At 38.7% G+C, this 22,501-nt stretch overlaps 1 protein-coding gene and 2 long non-coding RNA genes across 4 annotated transcripts in view; 2 read left to right on the top strand and 1 right to left on the bottom strand.

Moving 5' to 3' along the window:
• Wdr26 (WD repeat domain 26) overlaps positions 1-19,800 on the top strand; it is a 41,254-nt gene extending 21,454 nt beyond the window's left edge. For both annotated transcript variants that reach the window (XM_048357600.1, XM_048357601.1), the window contains exons 8-14: positions 2,198-2,338; positions 5,137-5,256; positions 7,328-7,473; positions 7,733-7,811; positions 8,192-8,321; positions 11,719-11,904; positions 15,514-19,800. In XM_048357600.1, coding sequence (XP_048213557.1) covers positions 2,198-2,338; positions 5,137-5,256; positions 7,328-7,473; positions 7,733-7,811; positions 8,192-8,321; positions 11,719-11,904; positions 15,514-15,539 — 828 coding nt within the window. In that variant the 3' untranslated portion in view covers positions 15,540-19,800. The remainder of the gene's footprint in view (positions 1-2,197; positions 2,339-5,136; positions 5,257-7,327; positions 7,474-7,732; positions 7,812-8,191; positions 8,322-11,718; positions 11,905-15,513) is intronic.
• Positions 614-21,171, bottom strand: LOC125359722. The gene is made up of 3 exons (XR_007212608.1): positions 21,158-21,171; positions 9,830-9,832; positions 614-837 (listed from the first exon to the last, which is right to left on the bottom strand). It is a non-coding gene; the product is annotated as an uncharacterized LOC125359722 (long non-coding RNA).
• Positions 21,172-21,893: 722 nt separating this feature from the next.
• Positions 21,894-22,481, top strand: LOC125359723. The gene is made up of 2 exons (XR_007212609.1): positions 21,894-21,980; positions 22,084-22,481. It is a non-coding gene; the product is annotated as an uncharacterized LOC125359723 (long non-coding RNA).
• The last annotated feature ends 20 nt before the right edge of the window (positions 22,482-22,501 follow it).

The raw sequence follows: 22,501 nt of genomic DNA on the forward strand, positions 1-22,501 counted from the left end.
CTTTGTCTCTCTGTTTCTGTGCCTCCCTCACCCTCCCAAATACAGATAAAGGAGCAAATGACAAAAAGGAGGGGAAAAAAACTCTTGTTTCCATTTCCTGGAGTTCATTTCAACAAATATTACTTTATATGATCAGAGGCACATAGACATTGCACGTTTGTTTTCCTATGCACAGAAGTATCCTCCTTTAGACTAATTGTGTGAATGCCTAGAGTTCGGTATAAGTTATCATGTATTTTACATCTCATTTCCACCTATGAGAGAAAACATGCACCTTTTTTGTCTCTGAGTTTGGATTTGTAACTTAGCTATTGTGATTAGTTCAGCAGTGAACACGGATGTGCAAGTGTCTTTATTGTATACTGACTTGCAATGTTTGGGTAAATACCCAAGAGTGGTATGGCTGGGCTGTAGTGAAGTTCTATGTTTTAGTTTTTTGAGGACTCTCCAAGGCACTACTTTTTTTGTGGGTGTGCCAGTCCTGGGCTTGAACTCAGGGCCTGGGCTCTGTCTTTGAGCTTGTTTTGCTCATGCTAGCATGTTATCACTTGAGCCATTGTTGTATTTCCAGCTGTTTTGGTAGTTTGGTGGAGATAATAGTCTTTGGAGGCTTCCTGCCAGGGCTGGTGTGGAACCATGATCCTCAGGTCTCAGCCTCCTGAGTCACTAGGATTAACAGGTATGAGCTACTGATACCTGACTTGGCACCATACATTTGAAGAAGTATTATTATTAATGTCATTACCTTGTATTTAACTTTATCTTTTTAGGATTATAGTTTTTTATATTAAAGTGTACAAAAGTTATTAAGTATTTCTAAAAGATTGTTACTGGAGCCTTGGGAAAGTTTAGCAGTTAGTTACTCATAGTACTGAATGTAAACCAATTTGTAATCCTGAGGATTACTGAGAAGGCTGAGATCTGAGGATCATGGTTTGAAGCCAGCCTGGACAAGAAAGTTTGTTGTGACACTCTTAATTCTATTAACCACCAAAAAAAGCCCGAAGTGTAGGCTGTGGCTCAAGTGGTAAGGTGCTAGCTGTGAGCACAAAACTTCAGGGATATTGCCTTGATCAGCACAAAAAAGTATTGAATGTAGAGTTGACTTAGGACTCGGGAATTCCACTCTACATGTGTAGAGTACATGCATTTCTAAGAGAAATGACATTTACACAAAATACATGTTCATATGGCCTCATTTTTTTACAAAGCAGAAACCCACTAATGAATGTACATTAAGTATATCTCTAAACTGATTATTCAGCAGCAACATTCGTGTACACCAGGATGAACCCCTGAAATGAAAGAAGCCACTTACTAGAGACCGTATAATTCCATTTATAGTGTCCAGAATAGGCAAATCCATAAAACCAGAAATCGTAACAGCAGGAGCCATAGTGAGAGACACAAGAGATTGCTAATGGGTATGGGATTTCTTTAGAGAACCTATAAAAAACATAAAATTAGTGATGAAAGTTGTATAACTGAGTAAATCACTGAACTGCACTTAAAAAATAATGAGGCTGAGATCTGAGGATCGTGGTTTGAAGCTAGCCCAAGCGAGAAAGTCCCTGAGACTCTTATCTCCAGAAAACTACTTGGGAAAAGCCAGAAGTGATGCTGTGGCTTGAGTAGTGGAGTTCTAGCCTTGAGCAAAAAAAAAGGCTCAGGCCCTGTTTAAGGCCTACCACCTGCAAAAAATAAAGGGCTATTTTTGGGTTTGGCGGGTGGGTTGGGGTTTTTTTTTGTTTGTTTGTTTTTTTGCCAGTTCTGGGGTTTGAACTGGGTCTGAGCACTGCCCTTGGCTTCTTTTTGCTCAAGGCTAGCACTCAACCACTTGAGCCACAATGCCCCTTCTGGCTTTTTTCTAAAGGTGCTGAGGAATCGAACCCAGGGCTTCATGTATACGTGGCAAGCACTCTACCACTAGGCCATATTCCCAGCCCAGGGGCTCTTTTTACCCATCTCTTTTCAGTTTCTTGAAAAGTTTGTTTGCTAATGGCAGATTTGGTGTCATTTCTATCTAACATAGTGTCTTTTGTATAAAAGTAAGTAGATGTAGAAATGTGAACAGGTGTTTATGAAGTAAGCTGTTGGAGCTCTGCTTGTGATCATATCAGGTGCACCCTCAGGTGTTTCCTCTAGAGAACAATGTCTTTTAGGGTTGGCAGTTAGCTGTTGTCTGTTTTCCCCCTAGGATACACACCTGCTGAAACTTCTTAAGACATTAGAAGGACATGCTTACGGAGTTTCTTACATTGCATGGAGTCCGGATGACAACTATCTTGTTGCCTGTGGCCCAGACGACTGCTCTGAGCTTTGGCTTTGGAATGTACAAGTAAGGGAGTTCCATCTTTGGTTTATTTGGCTTTATGTACAGCATTCTCATGCTTAGATTTGTGGTAACTCTCCATTTACAGAACAATGTTCAGCCCAAATTACTATCATGAATCTTTGTAAGTTTACTGTGCTGAATAACAGAATTTTTGAAAGAATGGTCAGTAAGCGTTTGTAGAATGTTTTGCTTCACCTTGTAGAATATATATTGTTTATTTTAAACATTTTTTGTCTGGAAAGTTGGTTTAGTGATAAAGTGCTTGCCTAGCATGCATGAAGCCCTGGGTTCCATTCCTTGTACCACATATACAGAAAAGGCCAGAAGTAGTGCTACAAGTGGTAGAGTGCTAGCCTTGAGCAAAAAGAAGCCAGGGACAGTGCCCAGGCCCTGAGTCCAAGCCCCAGGACTGGGGAAAAGAAAACATAACTTTTTTTTTTGGCAGTACTGGTGTTCTCGACATCATTTTCTAAGCTGGTGCTCTAACCCTGGAACCAGGCCTCCAGCCCTGATTTATGCTGGTTATTTGGGGGATAGTGTCATGCTTCCCACCCAGGTGTGTCTGGCCTTCAACCAAAGTAGCTAGGATTACAGGTATGAGCTGCTGGTGCATGGCTTATTTTAAACTTATGTAAGCCAACTGATTAAGTAATAGAAATTTTATATATAACATAAATATGTATTTTTCATCTTAGCAGAGGAATGGTCAAAGCTATGGTTTATTTTGCATAAAAATAGAACTGAGTAAAATAGAATTTTGAATCTGAAGTCTCTTAAAAGAGAGATGACTCAAGTAACTAGACTGATGTGATGAACAGAATGAATAATAAGATGTACCTGCAGTTAAAACAGGTGATTCTAATTCTATTACAGTAGTAAGGTTGATGTCCCTACTGCATAGGCGTATATATATGCATCAGTGCATATACACATGCATATCTACTTATATAGATATCTCTATCTAAAACATTTTAAAGCAAATTACAGATGTTTTACAACTACTCAAGCTGTATCTTCTAAAGAGTAACATTGTCTTACATAGCACTTATATTTAAGAATACTGTATCTAATTGTCTAATATTTGTTTCATAATCAAAGCCTCCAGTTCTCCCCAAAGTATCTTTTGTGTTGTTTGTATGGAGCTAACAGTTAATAAATGTTATACTTATAACTAGGTTTAGTGGGGTGCAAAGTCACAGACTATGACATGGTTTTTCTTAAGAGCTTAAAGTGAATCTAACTTGAAGAAGACAAAACAAAAAAAAATAAAGAATTTCTTTCCCTTTTCAAAGGGAGGAGTACATAGCCTTAATCCTATAATAGGGATGTAATCTTTAGGGCCTATAGTGGTAGTTCTGAATTTCTGTTAATTAAATCCTGTTGTAATACATATCCTAACCATACATACCTGTATTATGCTGACTCCTGGATAAATTTAGAGTTGTTCTGAAAGGGTGGTCTTTTAGTTTGCAATTTATTGTGTTTCTAGGTAAGTTTTAATTCAGTAGCCTAATATACATAATATCCTGAGCATAACATAAGAAAAAGGAAACATTTCTGCCCCTAAATTTGTGTTAACATATTTGTGAGTTGAAGACATCCAGGGTTTACCTGCTGTTTGTATGTTTATCCTCTAAACTTTTACTTCATTCAGCCACTTGGGGAAAGAATTGAGATTGCTGAGCTGCTTTTGGTTTTTTTTTTTTCCAGTCTAAGGGAAACATCTAGTTATCTATTTTGTACCCTGTGTCTTTATTTCTCGGCCCCAGTTCCTAATCATAGCCTTTGTTTTCACTCTTTTATTTTTACTTTTGATTACCCATTTCTCACAGGAAAATTATGCCCATGTACTTTTTATTATACCAAGGGCAGCTATTATCTCTCAGATCCTGTTTCTAATCCCTGAGCACAATGGAACCAGGACTAGATTAAATGGTATGTGTATACCCTCTAAGTTGAATAACTTAGAAAATGTAACAGGAGGATATCTGAGGGTTATAACCATTGAATATGCTTACTTAGTTGGAAACAATGTAGAATAGTTTTGAATGGCTTTGCTAAGCAGTACAGAAAATCCTTTCTTTCTGATACTTTAAATGAGATAAGGTTACATATTTTGTGGATTCTCATTTCCCATCTTCTTGCTCCATTGTGAGCATTAAAATATGAAATGTAATTGTCTTGGACCTTTAGCCCAGTTAAAGGGCATAGTTTTACTACCTATAGTCATGTTCTTAAACTGCTAGCTGCATTAACTTTGGTTTTAGAATACAATTCATAAAGAATTTAAGAGAAGATTAGATATATAACTGAGCTTTTTATTGTCTTGCTTGAAAAAATAACTGAGCTTTTTATTGTCTTGCTTGAAAAAAAACATGTTTTAGTTTATGAATGTAATTTTAGATAAGAAATTTATTAAAGTATCTCATATCGCTATTCCTTAATTTCTCTTCTTAGTGCTGTAACTCATCCCCATTCCTACCCTCACCCTCTTTTGATGAGACCAGTTAAAATAATTGGTTTCTTGGAATAGGAATGCCAAGCTAACCAGATACCCAGATTACTATTCTTTTCTCCTCTCTTTTTTTCTTCTCTTCCTCCTTCCCTCATCTCTCTCCCTCCCTCCCTCATCCTCCTTCCCTTTCTCCTTCCCTCCCTCTTGGCCTTGTGCTTACTCTGCCACTTGAGCCATGCTCCCAGCTTGCTTGCTTCTCCACCTTCCCTCCCACTGCATTCTCTTCCTTTGCATAATTCCTTTAGAAGGTTGTCTAGAAGGTCTTATCTAATTTTATTCCTTATAGACAGGAGAACTAAGGACAAAAATGAGCCAGTCTCATGAAGACAGTTTGACAAGTGTGGCATGGAATCCTGATGGCAAGCGCTTTGTGACTGGAGGCCAGCGTGGACAGTTCTACCAGTGTGTAAGTATGCATTGCCCTTCTAGCTGTCAGCTTCAGTTTTGTTTAAATAGAGAATTTGTTTGATTCAGTATCTTTTATAAAATATACTATATGAAGACCTATTTAGCCATCCATCTACATATCATATTTTGTAATTTTCTTTCCTGCTTTTGTTCTTTCTGGGTTTTCCTTTCTTTGTTTTGTTTTGTTTTGTTTTTTTTTGGCCAGTCCTGGGCCTTGGACTCAGGGCCTGAGCACTGTCCCTGGCTTCTTCCCGCTCAAGGCTAGCACTCTGCCGCTTGAGCCACAGCGCCACTTCTGGCCGTTTTCTGTATATGTGGTGCTGGGGAATCGAACCTAGGGCCTCGTGTATCCGAAGCAGGCACTCTTGCCACTAGGCTATATCCCCAGCCCCTTTTTTTTTTGTTTTTGTTTTTGTTTTTGTTTTTTTTTGGCCAGTCCTGGGCCTTGGACTCAGGGCCTGAGCACTGTCCCTGGCTTCTTTTTGCTCAAGGCTAGCACTCTGCCACTTGAGCCACAGCGCCGCTTCTGGCCGTTTTCTGTATATGTGGTGCTGGGGAATCGAACCTAGGGCCTCGTGTATCCGAGGCAGGCACTCTTGCCACTAGGCTATATCCCCAGCCCTCTTTGTTTTTTTAACCATTTCAGGTGAGTGTAGACAGTATAGATCTTGAGATTAATTATTTTAAATATTTGAAGACTTGCTGTGATAAGTACTGCTAGAGAACTTTCCAGTCTTCATTTGCAGTCTCTTTCTGGCCAGTAGCTGCCCTGTTAATCTTGTGTTGTAGGAACGATGTAAAAAATAGCCAGGCAGTTTCCTAGTCTGTAAAATGAAAGTGGTAGGGTCTCAGAACTTCATATGTTTAATGAAATAATGGTTGCAAAGTTTTGATCTGTAGAGCAGCACAATACAAACGTGGTAGTTTGAAGGATGTCCACACTAATTCCTAAATACCATGTAAGGATATAAAATGTGTTGTACAGTGCTTGCCTAGCATGCATGGGTCCCTGGGTTAGATTTTTCAGCACCACATACACAGAAAAGGGCAGAAGTGGCGCTGTGGCTCAAGTGGTAGAGTGCTAGCCTTAGGCAAAAAGAAGCTCAGGGACAGTGCCCAGGCCCTGAATTCAAACCACAGGACTGGCAAAATAAAATTAAAAAATGTGTTAATTTCTTTTCCTCTATCACAGCTTGTATTATATAGACAGTACCTCATATACTGATCTTGTGGTATGAGCAGGAGATTAGTTCCTGTACATATCCTCCATATACTTGTATGTCTCCTTTAGGTTGCTTATACTTCCTAATATGATGTAAGTTCAATGTAAATAGCATATTATGACAAAAAAATGACCAAAACAATGTGTATGTGTTTAGTACGAACAAAACTTCTTTTTGGTTGGTTGAACCAATGGATGCAGAAACCATTGGTGATAAAGATTACTAATAAAATTGAAACTTTACATAGGAGTTAGAGATTGTTTATTTGTTTACGTTTACTTTGGTTAACTTATCTATGGTGGGTTATTGAAGGGAAGATTGAAAACTCTTCCCTGTCTCATACATTGTTCTAATGAAAGTTCTTGTGAATATAATTTCTTTTCTTTTTTTTTAATTTTTTATTATAAAACTGATGTACAGAGAGGTTACAGTTTCATACGTTAGGCATTGGATACATTTCTTGTACTGTTTGTTACCTTGTCCCTCATACCCCCTGTGAATATAATTTCTAATGGTTAAAAACCCCTTTAGCTGGGTACTGGTGACTCACCTCTGTGATCTTATTTACTGAAGAGGCTGAGATCTGAGGATCTCAGCAGTTAACTACCAAAAAGCCAAAAGTAGAGTTGTGGCTCAAGTGATAGGGCACTAGCCTTGAGAACAGAAGGTTGGGGACAGCATCTCGGGACCTGAGTTCAAGCCCCAGGACCAAAACCAAAGAAAAACTCTTTTAGAAAAATTAGTTTGAGATTTTAAAAAAAGAAAGAAAGAAAAAAAGATAAGCCTTCTTTCTACTTTGTGCTCATTATTCAGTAACAGAAGTAATAGTGGTTTTCTCCTGTTCAGGATCTGGATGGAAATCTCCTTGACTCCTGGGAAGGGGTAAGAGTGCAATGCCTGTGGTGTTTGAGTGATGGGAAGACTGTTTTGGCATCAGATACACACCAGCGGATTCGGGGATACAACTTTGAGGACCTTACAGACAGGAACATGTAACTATTTTCTATTTTCATTAAACAAAAGTTAACTGATATCCTAAAATGTGTATGTAGAATGACCTTTTCAAAATAATTTTTGTCTTTGGTTGGTGATTCGATGACTGGTGAATCCTTAATGCACATTCGTAGTAATTAAAATATGTAAGAATGATTCATGCAGAATTGTTGTGTTTAAGACAGACCACTCATATTCACATAAGTTGAGTATCTTGACTTTTAATTTGCTTTTGACAAATTATTTTTCTGATTACAGAGTACAAGAAGATCATCCTATTATGTCTTTTACAATTTCAAAAAATGGCCGATTAGCTTTGTTAAATGTAGCTACTCAGGTATGTATATTAAAATTTGTTTACTTCTTTAAAATTTTTAAAGGAAAATTTTGCTTTGTGATTTGTGTGTGTTTAAAATTGTATATCTGATCCTTGAATGTACACAACCAGCTATAAATGTATCCCAATGTTGGCATTTTGCATAAGAAACGAAAATGTTCCACTGAGGAAAGGGATATTCTCAGGTTACTTTGATAATTTTTGTTAATGCCAGGTGTGGTGTCATCTATAATCCCAGCATCTGGGAGGTAGAGGCAGGAGGAATATAAGAATACAGGTCCACTAGGATTATATAGTGAGATCTTGTCCTTCCTCTCTCATTCCCTGTCCCCAAAGTAAAGAAATAAACTACGAATACCTATGTTTTCTTTTGCCTGCAGGGAGTTCATTTATGGGACTTACAAGACAGAGTTTTAGTAAGGAAGTATCAAGGTGTTACTCAAGGGTTTTATACAATTCATTCGTGTTTTGGAGGCCATAATGAAGACTTCATCGCTAGTGGCAGTGAAGGTAAATGATTTGTGTTACTCTCAGTACACGTATATTGATAAGTTTAAAGTTCCAAAATTGTCCCAACTCAGGGTACATGTAGGTTCAGTTTTTGTTTTGATTCTTTAAGCAAACTCGGGGTAGGATTTTGTTTTTGTCAGTTGTAGGGCTTCAACTCCACCTGAGTGCTGTCCCTGAGCTCCTCAGCTCAAGGCTAGTGCCCTACCACTTGAGCCACAGTGCCACTTCTGGCTTTCTGGTGTTCAAAAGAGTCTCACAGACTTTACTGCCCAGGCTGGCTTGAACTATGATCCTCAGATTTTAGCCTCCTTAGTAGCTAGGATTACAGTGTGAGCCACCACTACCCGGTGGGTATATAGTTTTGTTTTGTTTTTTTTTATGAATTATTTACCCAGTATGTTTTAATTTTCTCCCTCTTTCTGAGGGGGGTGGTTTGGATGCTTCTTGTTTCTTTGGGATTTTATTGGTGGTGGGTTTTTGTTTTTTGTTTATTGGGGGGAGGGGGGATTGAGCTCAAGGCCCAGAATACCCTGGTCAAATGGCCCCACCACTGAGCTGTCCTTACATTGCATGAGGATAGTAGTGCCTGATCTGACAATGTAGGAGTATATTTTGTGCATGAATCAAATTCGGAATTAGCTAAATCATTGTACTTTCATATGATTGCTTTTTTTCTAGGACATGATTTTCAAGTATTAGAAATGTCTATAAGGTTTATTATAATATTTAATATTTTTATCTGAACCAGAAAAGAATTGACTATTTAGAATGATTCCGTTTAATAATTCTAATAGTTTCAAAAAAATTGAAGTTAATTAAACTGTCTCCACTAAGCTAGCCTTTTAAAAAAAATTTTTTTTCCAGTCCTGGAGCTTGGACTCGGGGCCTGAGCACTGTCCCTGGCTGCTTTTTTGCTCAAGGCTAGCACTCTACCTCTCGAGCCACAGCACCACTTCTGGCCTTTTCTGTTTATGTGGTGCTAAGGAATCGAACCCAGGGCTTCATGTATGTGAGGCAAGCACTCTACCCACTAGGCCATATTCCCATCCCTAAACAAATTTATTCTCCAGCCTAAAAGCACCTGTCTTGGCTGGCATGTACCTAAATTAAGTCTGATTAAAAATAGGACTATAGTACCCACATAGGAACAAATTGTTTAATCACTTTGCAAAATACCTAGTTTCAGTTATGTTTAATTATGTAAGCTGTTTATCATCCCTATTTTTTTTTTTTTGGCCAGTCCTGGGCCTTGGACTCAGGGCCCGAGCACCGTCCCTGGCTTCTTCCCGCTCAAGGCTAGCACTCTGCCACTTGAGCCACAGCGCCGCTTCTGGCCGTTTTTTGTATATGTGGTGCTGGGGAATCGAACCTAGGGCCTCGTGTATCCGAGGCAGGCACTCTTGCCACTAGGCTATCTCCCCAGCCCTATCATCCCTATTTTGACAACAAAACCTTGGTCTCCAGAGGGTGATAATATGACACATGAGGGTTTTTCCTCACACACACACACTCTCTCTCTCTCCCCCCCTCTTCTCTCCCTCCCTCCCTCCCTCCCTTCCTCCCTCCCTATAATCTTCCAGATTAATATTAAGTACCATTTATATTAATGGCATCTGAGCACTGGTGGCTCATACCTGTAATCCTGTCTATTCAGGAGGCTGAGATCTGAGATCCCAATTAAAAGTTAGCCCAGCTAGACAAAGCAGAGAAAGTCTTACTGCCAATTAGCCACCAAAAAGCTAGAAGTGGAGCTGTAGCTCCTCAAGTGGTAGCATATTAGCCTTAAGGGGAAAAGAAAACCCAAGGGAGAGGTCAAGTCACAATACTGACACCAAAAAAAGGAAAATAATATAAATGGCTACCAGTATCTCTAGTAACATCTTCCAGCCCCAAACTTAAGAAATAACCTTTTTTTTTTTTTTTTTTTTTTTTTTTTTGCCAGTCCTGGGCCTTGGACTCAGGGCCTGAGCACTGTCCCTGGCTTCTTCCCGCTCAAGGCTAGCACTCTGCCACTTGAGCCACAGCGCCGCTTCTGGCCGTTTTCTGTATATGTGGTGCTGGGGAATCGAACCTAGGGCCTCGTGTATCCGAGGCAGGCACTCTTGCCGCTAGGCTATATCCCCAGCCCCAAGAAATAACCTTGATGAGTAATAAAATCAAACTGTGTACATTCTGTGTAGGCTAAACATGAGACAGTTATAAGGCACTCATATGATATAGAGGTAGAACTCCAGCTGGATGCATGTTCTTCTCAGGACGTCACCATCACTCATTTGCCATTTATTTTGCAAGGAATATATTTGAGGGATCTACCAAATCTGCAAATACTTAACAGTAACTAGGAAACCCCCACCCCCAAAAAATACATATCAATACTCTTTTTTTTATTGTGCTGTGAATACATAGAAAAACTAAATTTGTTGGACACCTGTGGCTCACACATGTAATCCTAACTACTCAGGAGTCTGAGATCTGAGGATCACGGTTCAAAGCTAACCTGTGCAGTAAAGTCCATGAGACTATATCTCCAGTTAACCACCAGAAAACCAGGAGTGTGGTGCTGTGGCTCAAAGTGGTAGAGGGCTAGCCTTGAGCAAGAAAAACTCAGGGACAGTACCCAGCCCCTGAGTTCAAGCCCCGCAACTGATCAAAAAAAAAAAAACCAAAACACTGGGCTTATTTTTCTAAGAAAGACTACCTTTTAGTTTTTGCCACATACACAAAGAGACACACATACAAGATCATATAAATGGCTGACTACTAAACTTTGTCATTTAAAGCCAGGACAGTCTAAAGCCCCTTCAGCAGCACATTCACCATGAATTTCCACATAGACCACATAGGGTCTTAGATATTTCAATCCCGCAGCACATACTCTGAACTGCAACTGTGCACTCTGTCAAGATGAGCTCATCACAAGGAAACCAAGCTGCATGAAATTATAGTCTTCTAGAAAGGAGATGCTTGTCTGGACTTATTAGTGAGCCCTGCCTGGAAGTGAACTGAGAAGCAAGAATATGTCACTTAACTTCAGTACCCCAATCACTATCCATGAAAGCATAAATTCGTGTAGCACCCACCTCATGAGATGGTGTGAATATAAAAAGGTACATACTTAGTAAGGTAAAGTTATTTTGTAACCAACCAGCAAAAGTGACAGTTACCATTGTTGAGTCCGGATACATTGCTTTATTACGCCATAGTCCCACTCGGTTTATTGGCTCTATCTTGGGTTTATGTTCAAAGGGCTTTATTATATATTAGTCACCTATTGGCAGCATTCATACTTGTTCTCTAAGTCCTAGTGATGTTTTTCATTTCACAAATAGTAATTTAAGAATGACTTTTCCTCATGGAAAGCAACTCTTCACTTTTCTCTCAATTATTGTATTGTCAGATCACAAGGTTTACATCTGGCACAAACGTAGCGAACTGCCTATAGCAGAGCTGACAGGGCACACGCGTACAGTGAACTGTGTGAGCTGGAACCCACAAATCCCATCCATGATGGCCAGTGCCTCAGATGACGGCACTGTTAGAATATGGGGACCAGCACCTTTTATAGACCACCAGAATATTGAAGGTAAGGCCTTGTTCCTATGTTCCTCGAAAGGAAACACAGCTTTGCTTATTTTGAAGTTATAGTACTTGCAAGCAGTGTGGAGTATCATTTGTTTTCTTTTTTATTCTACCCTTTGTCACTCAGTAAAAAGTTTGAAGAACAGTTTAAGGTCCATTGTCTGGAGAAGGAAGTCAGTGAAGACAATAAACTGGAATGTCTCCACCTTGTTTATATCTATTTAGAAACAATGCTGTTACTTTAAAAAAAAAAAAAAAAAGTCTTACTGAACCTGGGCACTGGTGGCTCATACCTGTAATCCTAACTACTCACTCAAGAGACTGAATTCTGAGGATGGAGGTTCCAAGCCAGTCTGGGCAGGAAAGTTCATGAGATTCTTTAGTGAACTACCAGAAAACCAGAAGTGGAGCTGTGTAGCTCAAAGTGGTTAGAGCACTAGTTTTGAGCAAAAAAGCTCAGGGACAACACTTAGGCCTTGAATTCAAGCCTTCCAACCAACCAAAAAAAAAAAACAATTCCTACTGGCAGCTGTGTGCCAGTGGTTCACACCTGAAACCTTAGATATTCAGGAGGCTGAGGTGTGAGAATCATGGTTCAAGGCCAGCCCAGGCAGGAAAGTCCATGAGACTCTTATCACAAATAAGCTACTTTAAAAATAAAAAAAACACCTAAAAAGTGTATCTTTGACTCAAGTGGTAGAGCATTAGCCTTAAGCAAAAAGAAGCCCAGGGATAGCATCCAAACCCTGAATTAAAACCCCAGGACCACACACAGAGAAAATATTGCTGAAAATCTTAACCATATGGTGAAATTTTCTCCTTTTTTGAGAAAGGTCTTGTAGCCCAGGTTGCCTCAAACTCCTGTCTGTCCTCCTTCCTCAGACTCCCTAAGGCTGGGCTAAGAGGTGTTTATCCCACACTTATCCAGAGTATCATTTTAACCCCCATTTCACGTAGGTGAAGAAGCAACACATGACAAGGCTTAGTGAGTGCTGCAGGGTCTTCACAGCTGAGTCTGGAAGTTATAAAGCTGGCAGATAAGGACAAGGCTTAATTTAACAGAGTATCAGTACTAAAGAGAAGAGGTAATGAGAAATTTTATGTAAATGGCCTTCTTTCAAAGAGAATAAAATTTGCCTAGAAAAACAGGTAAGTGAATCATTTTGGTCATTGTGTGCCACTTAAATATTTTTGTAAGAAAAACAATGGTTCTGAAGCTAACTAATGATGGAAAGGAATTCATCAAGGTAACATTGATGGTTCTGCTTTTTTCTCTCTCAGGATCCTCTTGTGGCACACCTTGTCTAGGGCTTGGCTAAATTGTATTGACAGGTGGAGGGTATGCAGTGAGAGATAGAAGTGAAAAGCTACAAGAGACGTAAATCAAAAAGCTTGAGTGGCTCACACCTATAATCCTAGCTATTCGGGAGGCTGAAAACAAAGGGTCTCAGGTCAAAGCAAGCCCAGGCAGAGAAATCCTAAGTTTTAGATTCCCATCTTCATTTAACTAGCAAAAAGCAGTGCCTGGAGGTAAGGCTTACGTTAGGACAAGCGAGCTAATCAAAAAAGCACAATGCCCTGAGTTTGAACCCCTCCAATACCAGCAAAAAAAAAGGAGGAAAAACTACTGTTGAACTACTCCAAATCTTGAAGATCCTTTTTATATGTGTAGATTACTACAACTAAGACTAGGAAGAAATCTACCACTGGAAGCCTACACCCAGTAACCCTAGCTACCCAGGAGGCTAAGATCTGAGGATTGTGGTTCAAAGTCAGTCTGGATGGGAAAGTCCGTGAGACTCTTGAGACTCATCTCCAATTAACCATTAAAATTCTGCAACTGGAGCTGTGGCACAAAGGGTAGAGCACCAGTCTTCAGTGCAAAAACTCAGAAAAGGTGCCCAGGCCTTGACGTTAAGCCCCAGGAGAGAGGGATGTAAGTTTTAATTCCTTTTGCTCAAGGCTTGCACTCTACCACTTCGGCTGACTGAACTCAGATTTTAGCCTCCTGAGTAACTAGGATTACAGACTTGAACTCAGGGCGTGGGTACTGTCCCTGAGCTTTTTTTTGCTCAGCCTTTTGAGTTGCTAGGATTACAGGCCTGAGCCACTGGCACACGGCTTTTACTTCTTTTTTTTTCCCCCCTCTATTAAACTTGAAGTTTTTCACTTGTTCAGCTTGTGCTCTACCAGTTCAGCATACCTTCAACCCAGCTTCTTGCTAATTAGTTTAGAGATGGGATCCCCATGGATTTTCTGTTTATTCTGGCTTCAGATCTCAGTCCTTGAGATCTTAACCTCCTGAGTAGCTAGGATTGCAAGCATGAGCAACAAGTATCTACCAAAATCTACTTTCTTTTTGTTGTATGTACTATTTTGATTTCAGGTCCCACTCTGAGTCACTATAGATCTACAGCTGTATTTGTACTTTTCTAATTTTATTAGTCATTCTGAAGTTCATTCTTGAAATTTGCAGAACTGATTTGAGCAGGCAGGAAAATACCCTCTAAACAGTAACAGACTTACTCATAAAAGAAAATTTATGCCTCCACTGCTGTGTACTAAAGTTATTCACCCTTGCACTTGAATTTGATGGCCAGCCAGTTTTAGTTCATTTGGTTCAGTTATTAGATCTGATCCCAGTCCAGCAACTTCCATTATGCCACACTGATACAGATGTGGTCCTAAAACGATGCTTTTCACATGAAATTTTTTTTAGTGAAAATTTTTTGGTGTTACTACAGTTTGAACTCAAGGACTGGCACATATTAGGTGAATGCTCTACCCCTTGACCCAAAAGAAGTCTATGTAGCCAGCCTTTTAGCTGTATATCCTTTGTGGGTATCTTCTAGAATCTTTACACATACATACTATAAAAAGCATTTACTTCTAATTAAAGGTTATACCTGTTTAGTAATTTTGGAGAGTTAAATAATATTAAAAGCCTATTATAAGATACTGTAGTTATTTAAATATTTCATTTGACAGCTTTCAAAGAGTATATTGGAGACTTAATAAGCTGATGATTTCTTTATGAGACAGATATATGAAATGGAATAGGATGAAGTGCTATCATAAGATAGACCATGTGGATGAACTTTCAGAACTGAAAGATGTTTCATGACCAAATGAAAGATGCCAGATACAAAAGGTCTCGTGCTCTAATACCACTGAGAAGTGACCATAGTTCCATACACAGAGCAGTGGTTTCTTATGGAATGAGTGTACGACTCACATTATGGTGAAAATGTTTTAGAACTGTGTTGATGGTTGTACAATGCTGTGACACCATTGAATTAGGTATTTCAGTATCTCAATATAGTTGATTTATGTACAAACAAAATAGAAGAGGGTAAAACTAGATTTTGAAATTGAGTAACAAAGAATGTAGCATGTGTTGATTTAAAAAGCAGGAAATTCTAAAATATACACTTGATATTATTTACTATGCAATATATAACCTAAGAAATCAGGTAGACACATTATCTTAATGATTATTGCTAGATATTTCATGGTATTCTAACACTGATTTTGACTTTCTAACTGGTTCCTTTTTTTCTTTTCTTCCCTCTTCCTCCTTCCCCTATGTACATTTCATCCTGTCTTCATTCAGAGGAATGCAGTAGCATGGATAGTTGATGGCAAATTTGGAGGAGACGACTTCTGTTTAACTTAAAATTAGTCGTATTTTAATGGCTTGGGATTTGGTGCAAACAAACATGATTGATAGCTGGACAGACATGCTCGTCATGAAAAAAGAACCATTTCTGAAGCCCGATTGGGGCCAAACATGTACACCTTGCTTCATAGTAACCAGTTGAAATGAAGCACGTCTTAGAACGTTGGACGCCATGTTGAATTCTCCCCCCATCGGTTGTGAAGAACTATGCTACATCCAGGCTTACCCATTGAACTCAGTATATATATATTTTTTCCCTCCTGCCTTTTGTCTGGCAGGATACCATTCTTGTTGCTCTTCTGTGTAATGAAGTTTAAATGCTTGTTTGGAAAACTTTATTTAACAGTTTAGAAGCCTTGATAGGAAGAGTGCATTAGTCTGAAGAGTATTCATTGGATAGGAAAGAATTTCCTTCTTTTGTTTCTCCAAATCTTTCCGCCTTATTTAGCTTGAGATCTTTGCAGCTTGGTTCATGGATTTTAGCCTTGCCCGTTGCGCAGTATATACTGATCCAGATGACAAAACCAGTGAACTATGTCAAAAGCACTCTCAATATTACATTTGACAAAAAGTTTTGTACTTTTCACATAGCTTGTTGCCCGTAAAAGGGTTAACAGCACAATTTTTTAAAAATAAATTAAGAAGTATTTATAGGATTAAAGTGACTTCATTTGTATACATTTGGAATCTAAACCAGCTTAAAATGTTTCCTCTATGACTTAGATACACAGCAAAACTGATGGCTCTTCTGTGTACCACGTGCTACATAGTCAGAACAGTGCTTGAAGGACATTGTACAGGAAAATCAGTAACACTTTGAAGGTACCCTCTCACACACTTGTTTTATCCATGGAGGAACATTGGTACCTGATGTTGAAGAAATTCAAGATTCAAAAACTAATTTTAAATATGCCAACATGAGGTAGATCAGTCATCAGTCCAGGTTTTCATCATTTGCTCCAAACTGTTCACTCGGGAAGTCATACTGATAGGATACAGCAAGAGTAGAAATCAGCAGGTAAAACCACTTTGGATATTTATAATATCGTTGAAACTTAGAAGAACTCAGCAGGTTACAAATAAACTGGGACTAAAACCTCATAGTTATTTCTCCTAACTGCCCTTAGTATCTTGACATATTAGGGACATATAAATTAGTAAGTTCCTTCTCAGCTTTTCCAATGTTGCCATACTGAACCTCATTCAAACTGGTGCTGTGGACAGTCTCCTCCCCTTTTAGTTTCGGCAAAGGTTCTTTAATGGGAAAGAAGTTTTAATTTGAGAATTTCATACTTAGAATGAACCAAAAGCCTGATGTCCACACTGTGTGTTTTTAAGCCCCACAACAGCTGAGTACAGCACACTTGGTCTCCCTTGAAATTTCCCTGTTTTCAGCAGAGCAAAGTAGGGTGACATAGCTGTTACATTAGAAAAAAAGAGTGAGAATGACCACAAAGTTAAGATCGTGGTGGAGAAAAACTCTTGCATCAAGTTCGTTAGGCCTTGCCCAGACTGAAATATATCTGTTGGTCACCGTGACTACCCCTCCGCACCCACAAAGAAGAAAAAGGCTTGGATTCAGGAATTCTTCCATTGTGGGGCAGAAGGGAGGGGTGGCAGCAGGGAGAAGGGATGTTGGGGATGGGGAGAAGAATGAAAACACATTTGGCCTTAAAATAGCATGCATTCTCCCAAAACCCCATAGTAAAAAAATAAAATGACAAGTCATAGATTTATTTTATCAAATTGGTGTGTAAATGATTTCTTTAAGATTCATTTTGCAGAGACCACCACTTAAGAGAATCAAAGATTTCCTGTTTTGATACTCCTGAGTTAAAATAACTGTTACCGTTTATCTGGTACTTCATTTTTCTTGACTAAAATTACTTTTTACTTTAAGCTTGAATAAAAATATTCATTGATAACTATATAATTAAGTGGCAACTTCTCTTTACCTCAGTACAGTTAGAACCATATTTTTGAAGTAATTCATATAAGCCCGGAAGCCATTAATGTACCCATCTCTATAGTAACACCCTTAACAAAGCATGGGCATAGAAATTCCACAGCTGTTTACAAACTTGGTTACAGTGTACTATCCTACACGTGTGACATTTGCTGAGATTTATGCTCACTCACCACTTAGATTTGTTAGATTCTGCTGCAGCCAGGCACCCTTAGATCTGCATTTTCAGAGTGCTTTTGAGGTGCAGTATTAAAAAAAAAAAAGTGGAGAAAAGAACATAGCTCCTACTAAACGGAGTAACAACTATGCAAAGGTTTCCATAGCAGCAAGGTGAATTCATCCCCTAGGTCTGCCTTAACTGGCAGCATCCTATGTATACTGGCATTTTGATATGCCAATTTGCCGTTGAGGTCTGTTTCATATATTTGATGTGCAGTTGAGTATGATAGAAAGGTGGGGAGAAACCTAGGGTTTTATGAAATAACGTAAATCTTGGTGGCAGGATTTTCTAGTCAGTATATATTCACTGAAACTGATGATGCTTTTAGAGCACATAGTAGACTTGAGGGTTTCTATCAAGCCAACCACAAGATACTAACAAATGTGCAAGTTGAAACGTACTAATACTTTTTGCACATAGATTAAAATAGAGGGGAATTTTTGGCTCCAAAATTCAGGTTAGTAGTTCTATTTCCATGTGCTTAATTCTTTTTGTTATGCATTGATTAAGGGCTATAGCAAGAATGAAATTGTCTTTTTCCTCTTAAGGAATTGGTTATTAATGGTAAAAAGTTGGATTTTGTTGTTACAGAGATTGCTGTGTGGGTGGTAAAGAATAAGTGGGAGTTGGAAAGGATAGTTTGGTTTGTATTCATACCAACTACATTTTGGTTGCTCTTAATTGGCCAGATAAATGTGTTATATTAACCCAGGTAAGTAGTTTGGACAGAGAAAGTTTTATTTGCAGATGTCTACAAATGAGCCTATTTCATCAGGTGGCAGAGTAAAAAGGGATTCCAAGTTGAAAAGAAAGCCAATATTGTCATTATTTTCTTATTCTGAAAAAACAAGCAGTAATAAACTGAATTTTAGTAGGAGTGTTCTGCCACTAGAATGGCATTAATAGAAAACCCTTTTCCCACCCCTCCCCATCTTGGAATTTTCTTTTTTAGGATGTTTGTTCCTGCAAACAAGAACTGACCCTATCACCTCTGCCTGGCAGTGGTAAATACATCTTACATCTCTTGAAAGGGAGCATGTCCATGTCAGTTTTTTTCACAGAAGAAGAATGGCTGCTCTTGAGTGGGGAGGACAGAAGATGTTTGTCTTAGTATCCTTTTGTCCCATCTCTAAAATGTATATTTTTACTTAGTTTTACTTGAATCTCATTTAGACTTCAATTCTCCTTTTTGATTGCTGCCCAAAACATTTCCATCTCAGAAACTATATTTGTTTTAACACAAATTGCAGACCTTAAAAGAAGTGAATTTGCATTCATTCACACTTAGACACTTTCTAAAAACAGGGTGAACTTAAATTGAAAATTTTCAGTGTTAAGCTATTATTATAGTAGCTACCCTATAGTTGCAAATGAAAACTAATAACCCATTCCCTACCTACTTAATCCAGATACCCTGGATTTAATGAAACTAATAGTGTAAAAATGTGTGTGTATGTGTGTGTGTGTGTGTTGTGTAAGTGTGGGAGAGAGAGTATTTAATACTTAAGTCCTGGAAATGGCTGTTCTAGGTTTGGTCGGTTTTACTAAAAGTCTTGTGCACATGCGAAGTGCCCTCTCTGTTTAAGGCTTGGTTAATACTCGTATATTTTTATAAGATTGAAATTGCATCCCCATCTTAAAAGCATTTTCATGTTCAGTGTGCTAAAACTAAGTCGTAACATTTTTAGGCACAGATGGAAAAAATTGGCTCCTTGAAAATGTGCGTGTGGTGAGGGGACTATAGATCCACAAAAGCATGTATGTACTTAGAAACCAAGCTGTAGAGATCAAGGAGTCATTGTTGATCTCTCAAAAAAATTTTCTAAATTGTCAAGATTTACATGGCATTGTGGTGGAACTAGTTAAACACTTAGAGCTTTTGATATGTAATAACTATTTGGTATGGACTGATTAATGTTTCAGAGGATTGTGTTCTTAAATTTTGGGGTTCTGTTTTTTTAACTGCCTCAGATTATATTTAGTAGTTTAAATTTCTTTGCTTTATCTCATTAAAGTATAAAAGCTTCAGGTCTCATATTTATTTTCACTTGCCCTACTAATTATTTACAAGACACTTTTTGTTGACTATTATTTTATAAATGTGTGGTATATTAAATGTTTTTAAAGTTTTTGTTTGAAAGTACATTAACTTTGATTTGCTCTACTGATATATTTTTTAAATACACCTTTTCCATGTCAGTGCACAGCACTTCAGTCATTTGTATTCCCTTCTCTCAATCCAATAAACAATGAACAAGTTATTATTGGTGTATTGCATCTCCCTAGTAGCCATTCCCTACACCTACCATGAGTAACTGGTGTGCTGAGCTTGACTTCCATGTATTTGTCTATGGTTTGTGAATGGAATCCCAGGAAGTAATGCCTAAGCTGCTTGGATGTCCTTAAGGCCATTGAGCAAGTGTGGATAGGGTTAGCAAAATTTTAGGAGCATTTGCCCCTTAAAGGAAGGACTTTGTTGCTTTGGTTACAAAATATTACTGCATTTGAACTTGTATATTTAGGCACTGGGTATGTTGACTAGTAGAAAATATAGGTCCAATTTGAAAATCTACTTCATCTCATCATTAATAGAATTTTTACTTCTCTAAAGATTTCCTTAGAGGGTGTTGGCAGTTCTTTTAAGACTTATTTGAAGAATTCAATGAATTCTTACGGTACATTTGTATTTAAGAAAAAAGGAAAACATTTCCCCCATCTGGACAAATTATTACAGAAGTGTATATAGAAGGAAGCTCAAATGTAAACAGTAGAAGGCATCAAACGGTGAAGCCCACCCAAGGATGGCAGATTATCTTCACACTCCTGACAGTTGAGATTTACAGCTTCCTCTGGCTAACACCCAAGAAGGGCACAAGTGTTGATAAAAATTGCTTCTAAGATACAGCTATACTTTGGAGCAATGTGCTTTGGCTAATAATATATACATTTCAGCTAATTTCCAGCATCTTTCTGGGGTCTGCCATCTCTACCTGTTTTGAATAGGGCTACAGGTTCAGCTCAGTGGTAAGAGTGCACGTTTAGTGTGTACAGGGCATGGATTCAATCCCTAGTAATAGAAATAGAAATTTAACTCTTGAGGTCAGATAAGATTGAGCACATTCAGGATGATAGGGCCATAGAAATCAAAATTTTAAAAGCTGGATGTTGGTGGCTCGCCTATAATCATAGCTACTCGGGAAGTTAAGATCTGAGGATCATGTATGGGTCACAGCCAACCCAGGTAGGAAAGTCTGTGAGACTCATACCTCCCATTTGCCAGTAGAAAACGAGTAGCTGTGGCTCAAGTGGTGCAGCACTAGCCTTGAGTAAAAGAACTAGGGAACATCACCTGAGGCCTGACATCAAGTCCCATTATTGGCACCAAAAAATACACTTAGAAGGGAAAAACGAGGGTGTAAGATATCACAAGAAATGTACTCACTGCCTAAATTCTACCCCTTTTGCACAACACCTTGTCAACAAAATTTAATTAAAAAATACCAACACTTAAAAAGCCTATATTCCTAGCTACTCAGGAGGCTGAGATCTGAGGATCATGGTTCAAAGCCAGCCCAGGCAGTTAAGTCTGTGAGACTTCTCTCCAGTAAAATCAGAAAATGCCAGAAGTAATGATGTGGCTCAAAGTGGTGGAGTGCTAGTCTTGAGTGAAAAAATCTCAGGGACAGTGCCCAGGCCCTGAGTTCAATGAGCCTTACAACCAACAACAAAAAAGGATCTATGTATTGACTGAATAATTTTACCTTTTCCTAAGTTAAAACAGTGGTCTTGGCTGGGAATATGGCCTAGTGGTAAAGTGCTCCCCTCATATACGTGAAGCCCTGGGTTCGATTCCTTAGCACCACATAAATAGAAAAAGCCAGAAGTGGCACTGTGGCTCAAGTGGCAGAGTGCTAGCCTTGAGCCAAAAGAAGCCAGGGACAGTGCTCAGGCCCTGAGTTCAAACCCCAAGACTGGCAACAAAAACAAAACCAAACAAAAACTGTGGTCTTTGATGTTTTTGTATCCATAACAACAAAAAAAACCTCAGCTTTAAAAATCTTTAGCTTTAAAACACTCCTGACCCTTTCCCCACCCCAGTAAGTACATTTCAGTGTGTGTTGGGGGGAGACATTTATTTTACTTATATACCTATGCGTATGTGTATGAATGTAAAGTCTCCATATTAGTGAGATCTGTCATAGACATCAAACTTTGGTTGGTTTCTTTTCTTTTCTTTTCTTTTGGTACCAGGGATCGAACCCAGGACGTTGCACTTGCTCGGCAAATGCTGTGCCATTGAACTACATCCCAGCCCTAGACATCAAACTTTTAGTGAAATTTTACTGTATAGTGAGAACCATAAATACAGTACCAGAGCCTAGAGCTTTCTGGGAAAGCAAATACTCTTAAGAGGGGGATTGTTTTTAAGCAGAAAGATTCTTTAGAGAAAGATGCAGGTGAAGTAACTTCATTGTAGCCCCTTGGCCCTTTCCTAGCAAAAATACAAAAATACCAAGCTTGTTTTGGCTACCATTTTATTCTTTGTGTGCCCAGGACACTACTTCCATCCAAAATATGGTCTATATGTCTAGGCAGTTTAGTGACTCCCTTCTACCAAGGCTAGACCCAATCCAGGCCCCAGAGGACATCAGCATTTAACCTTTAGAGGGACCACACACTGGTTAGCCACCCAATTCTGTCCTTTTGGATGCTATCGTAAAAAGTCATCTTTTTTA

Source organism: Perognathus longimembris, chromosome 11 (genome assembly GCF_023159225.1).
Source record: "Perognathus longimembris pacificus isolate PPM17 chromosome 11, ASM2315922v1, whole genome shotgun sequence".
In the NCBI taxonomy this organism is placed as follows: Eukaryota; Metazoa; Chordata; class Mammalia; order Rodentia; family Heteromyidae; genus Perognathus; species Perognathus longimembris.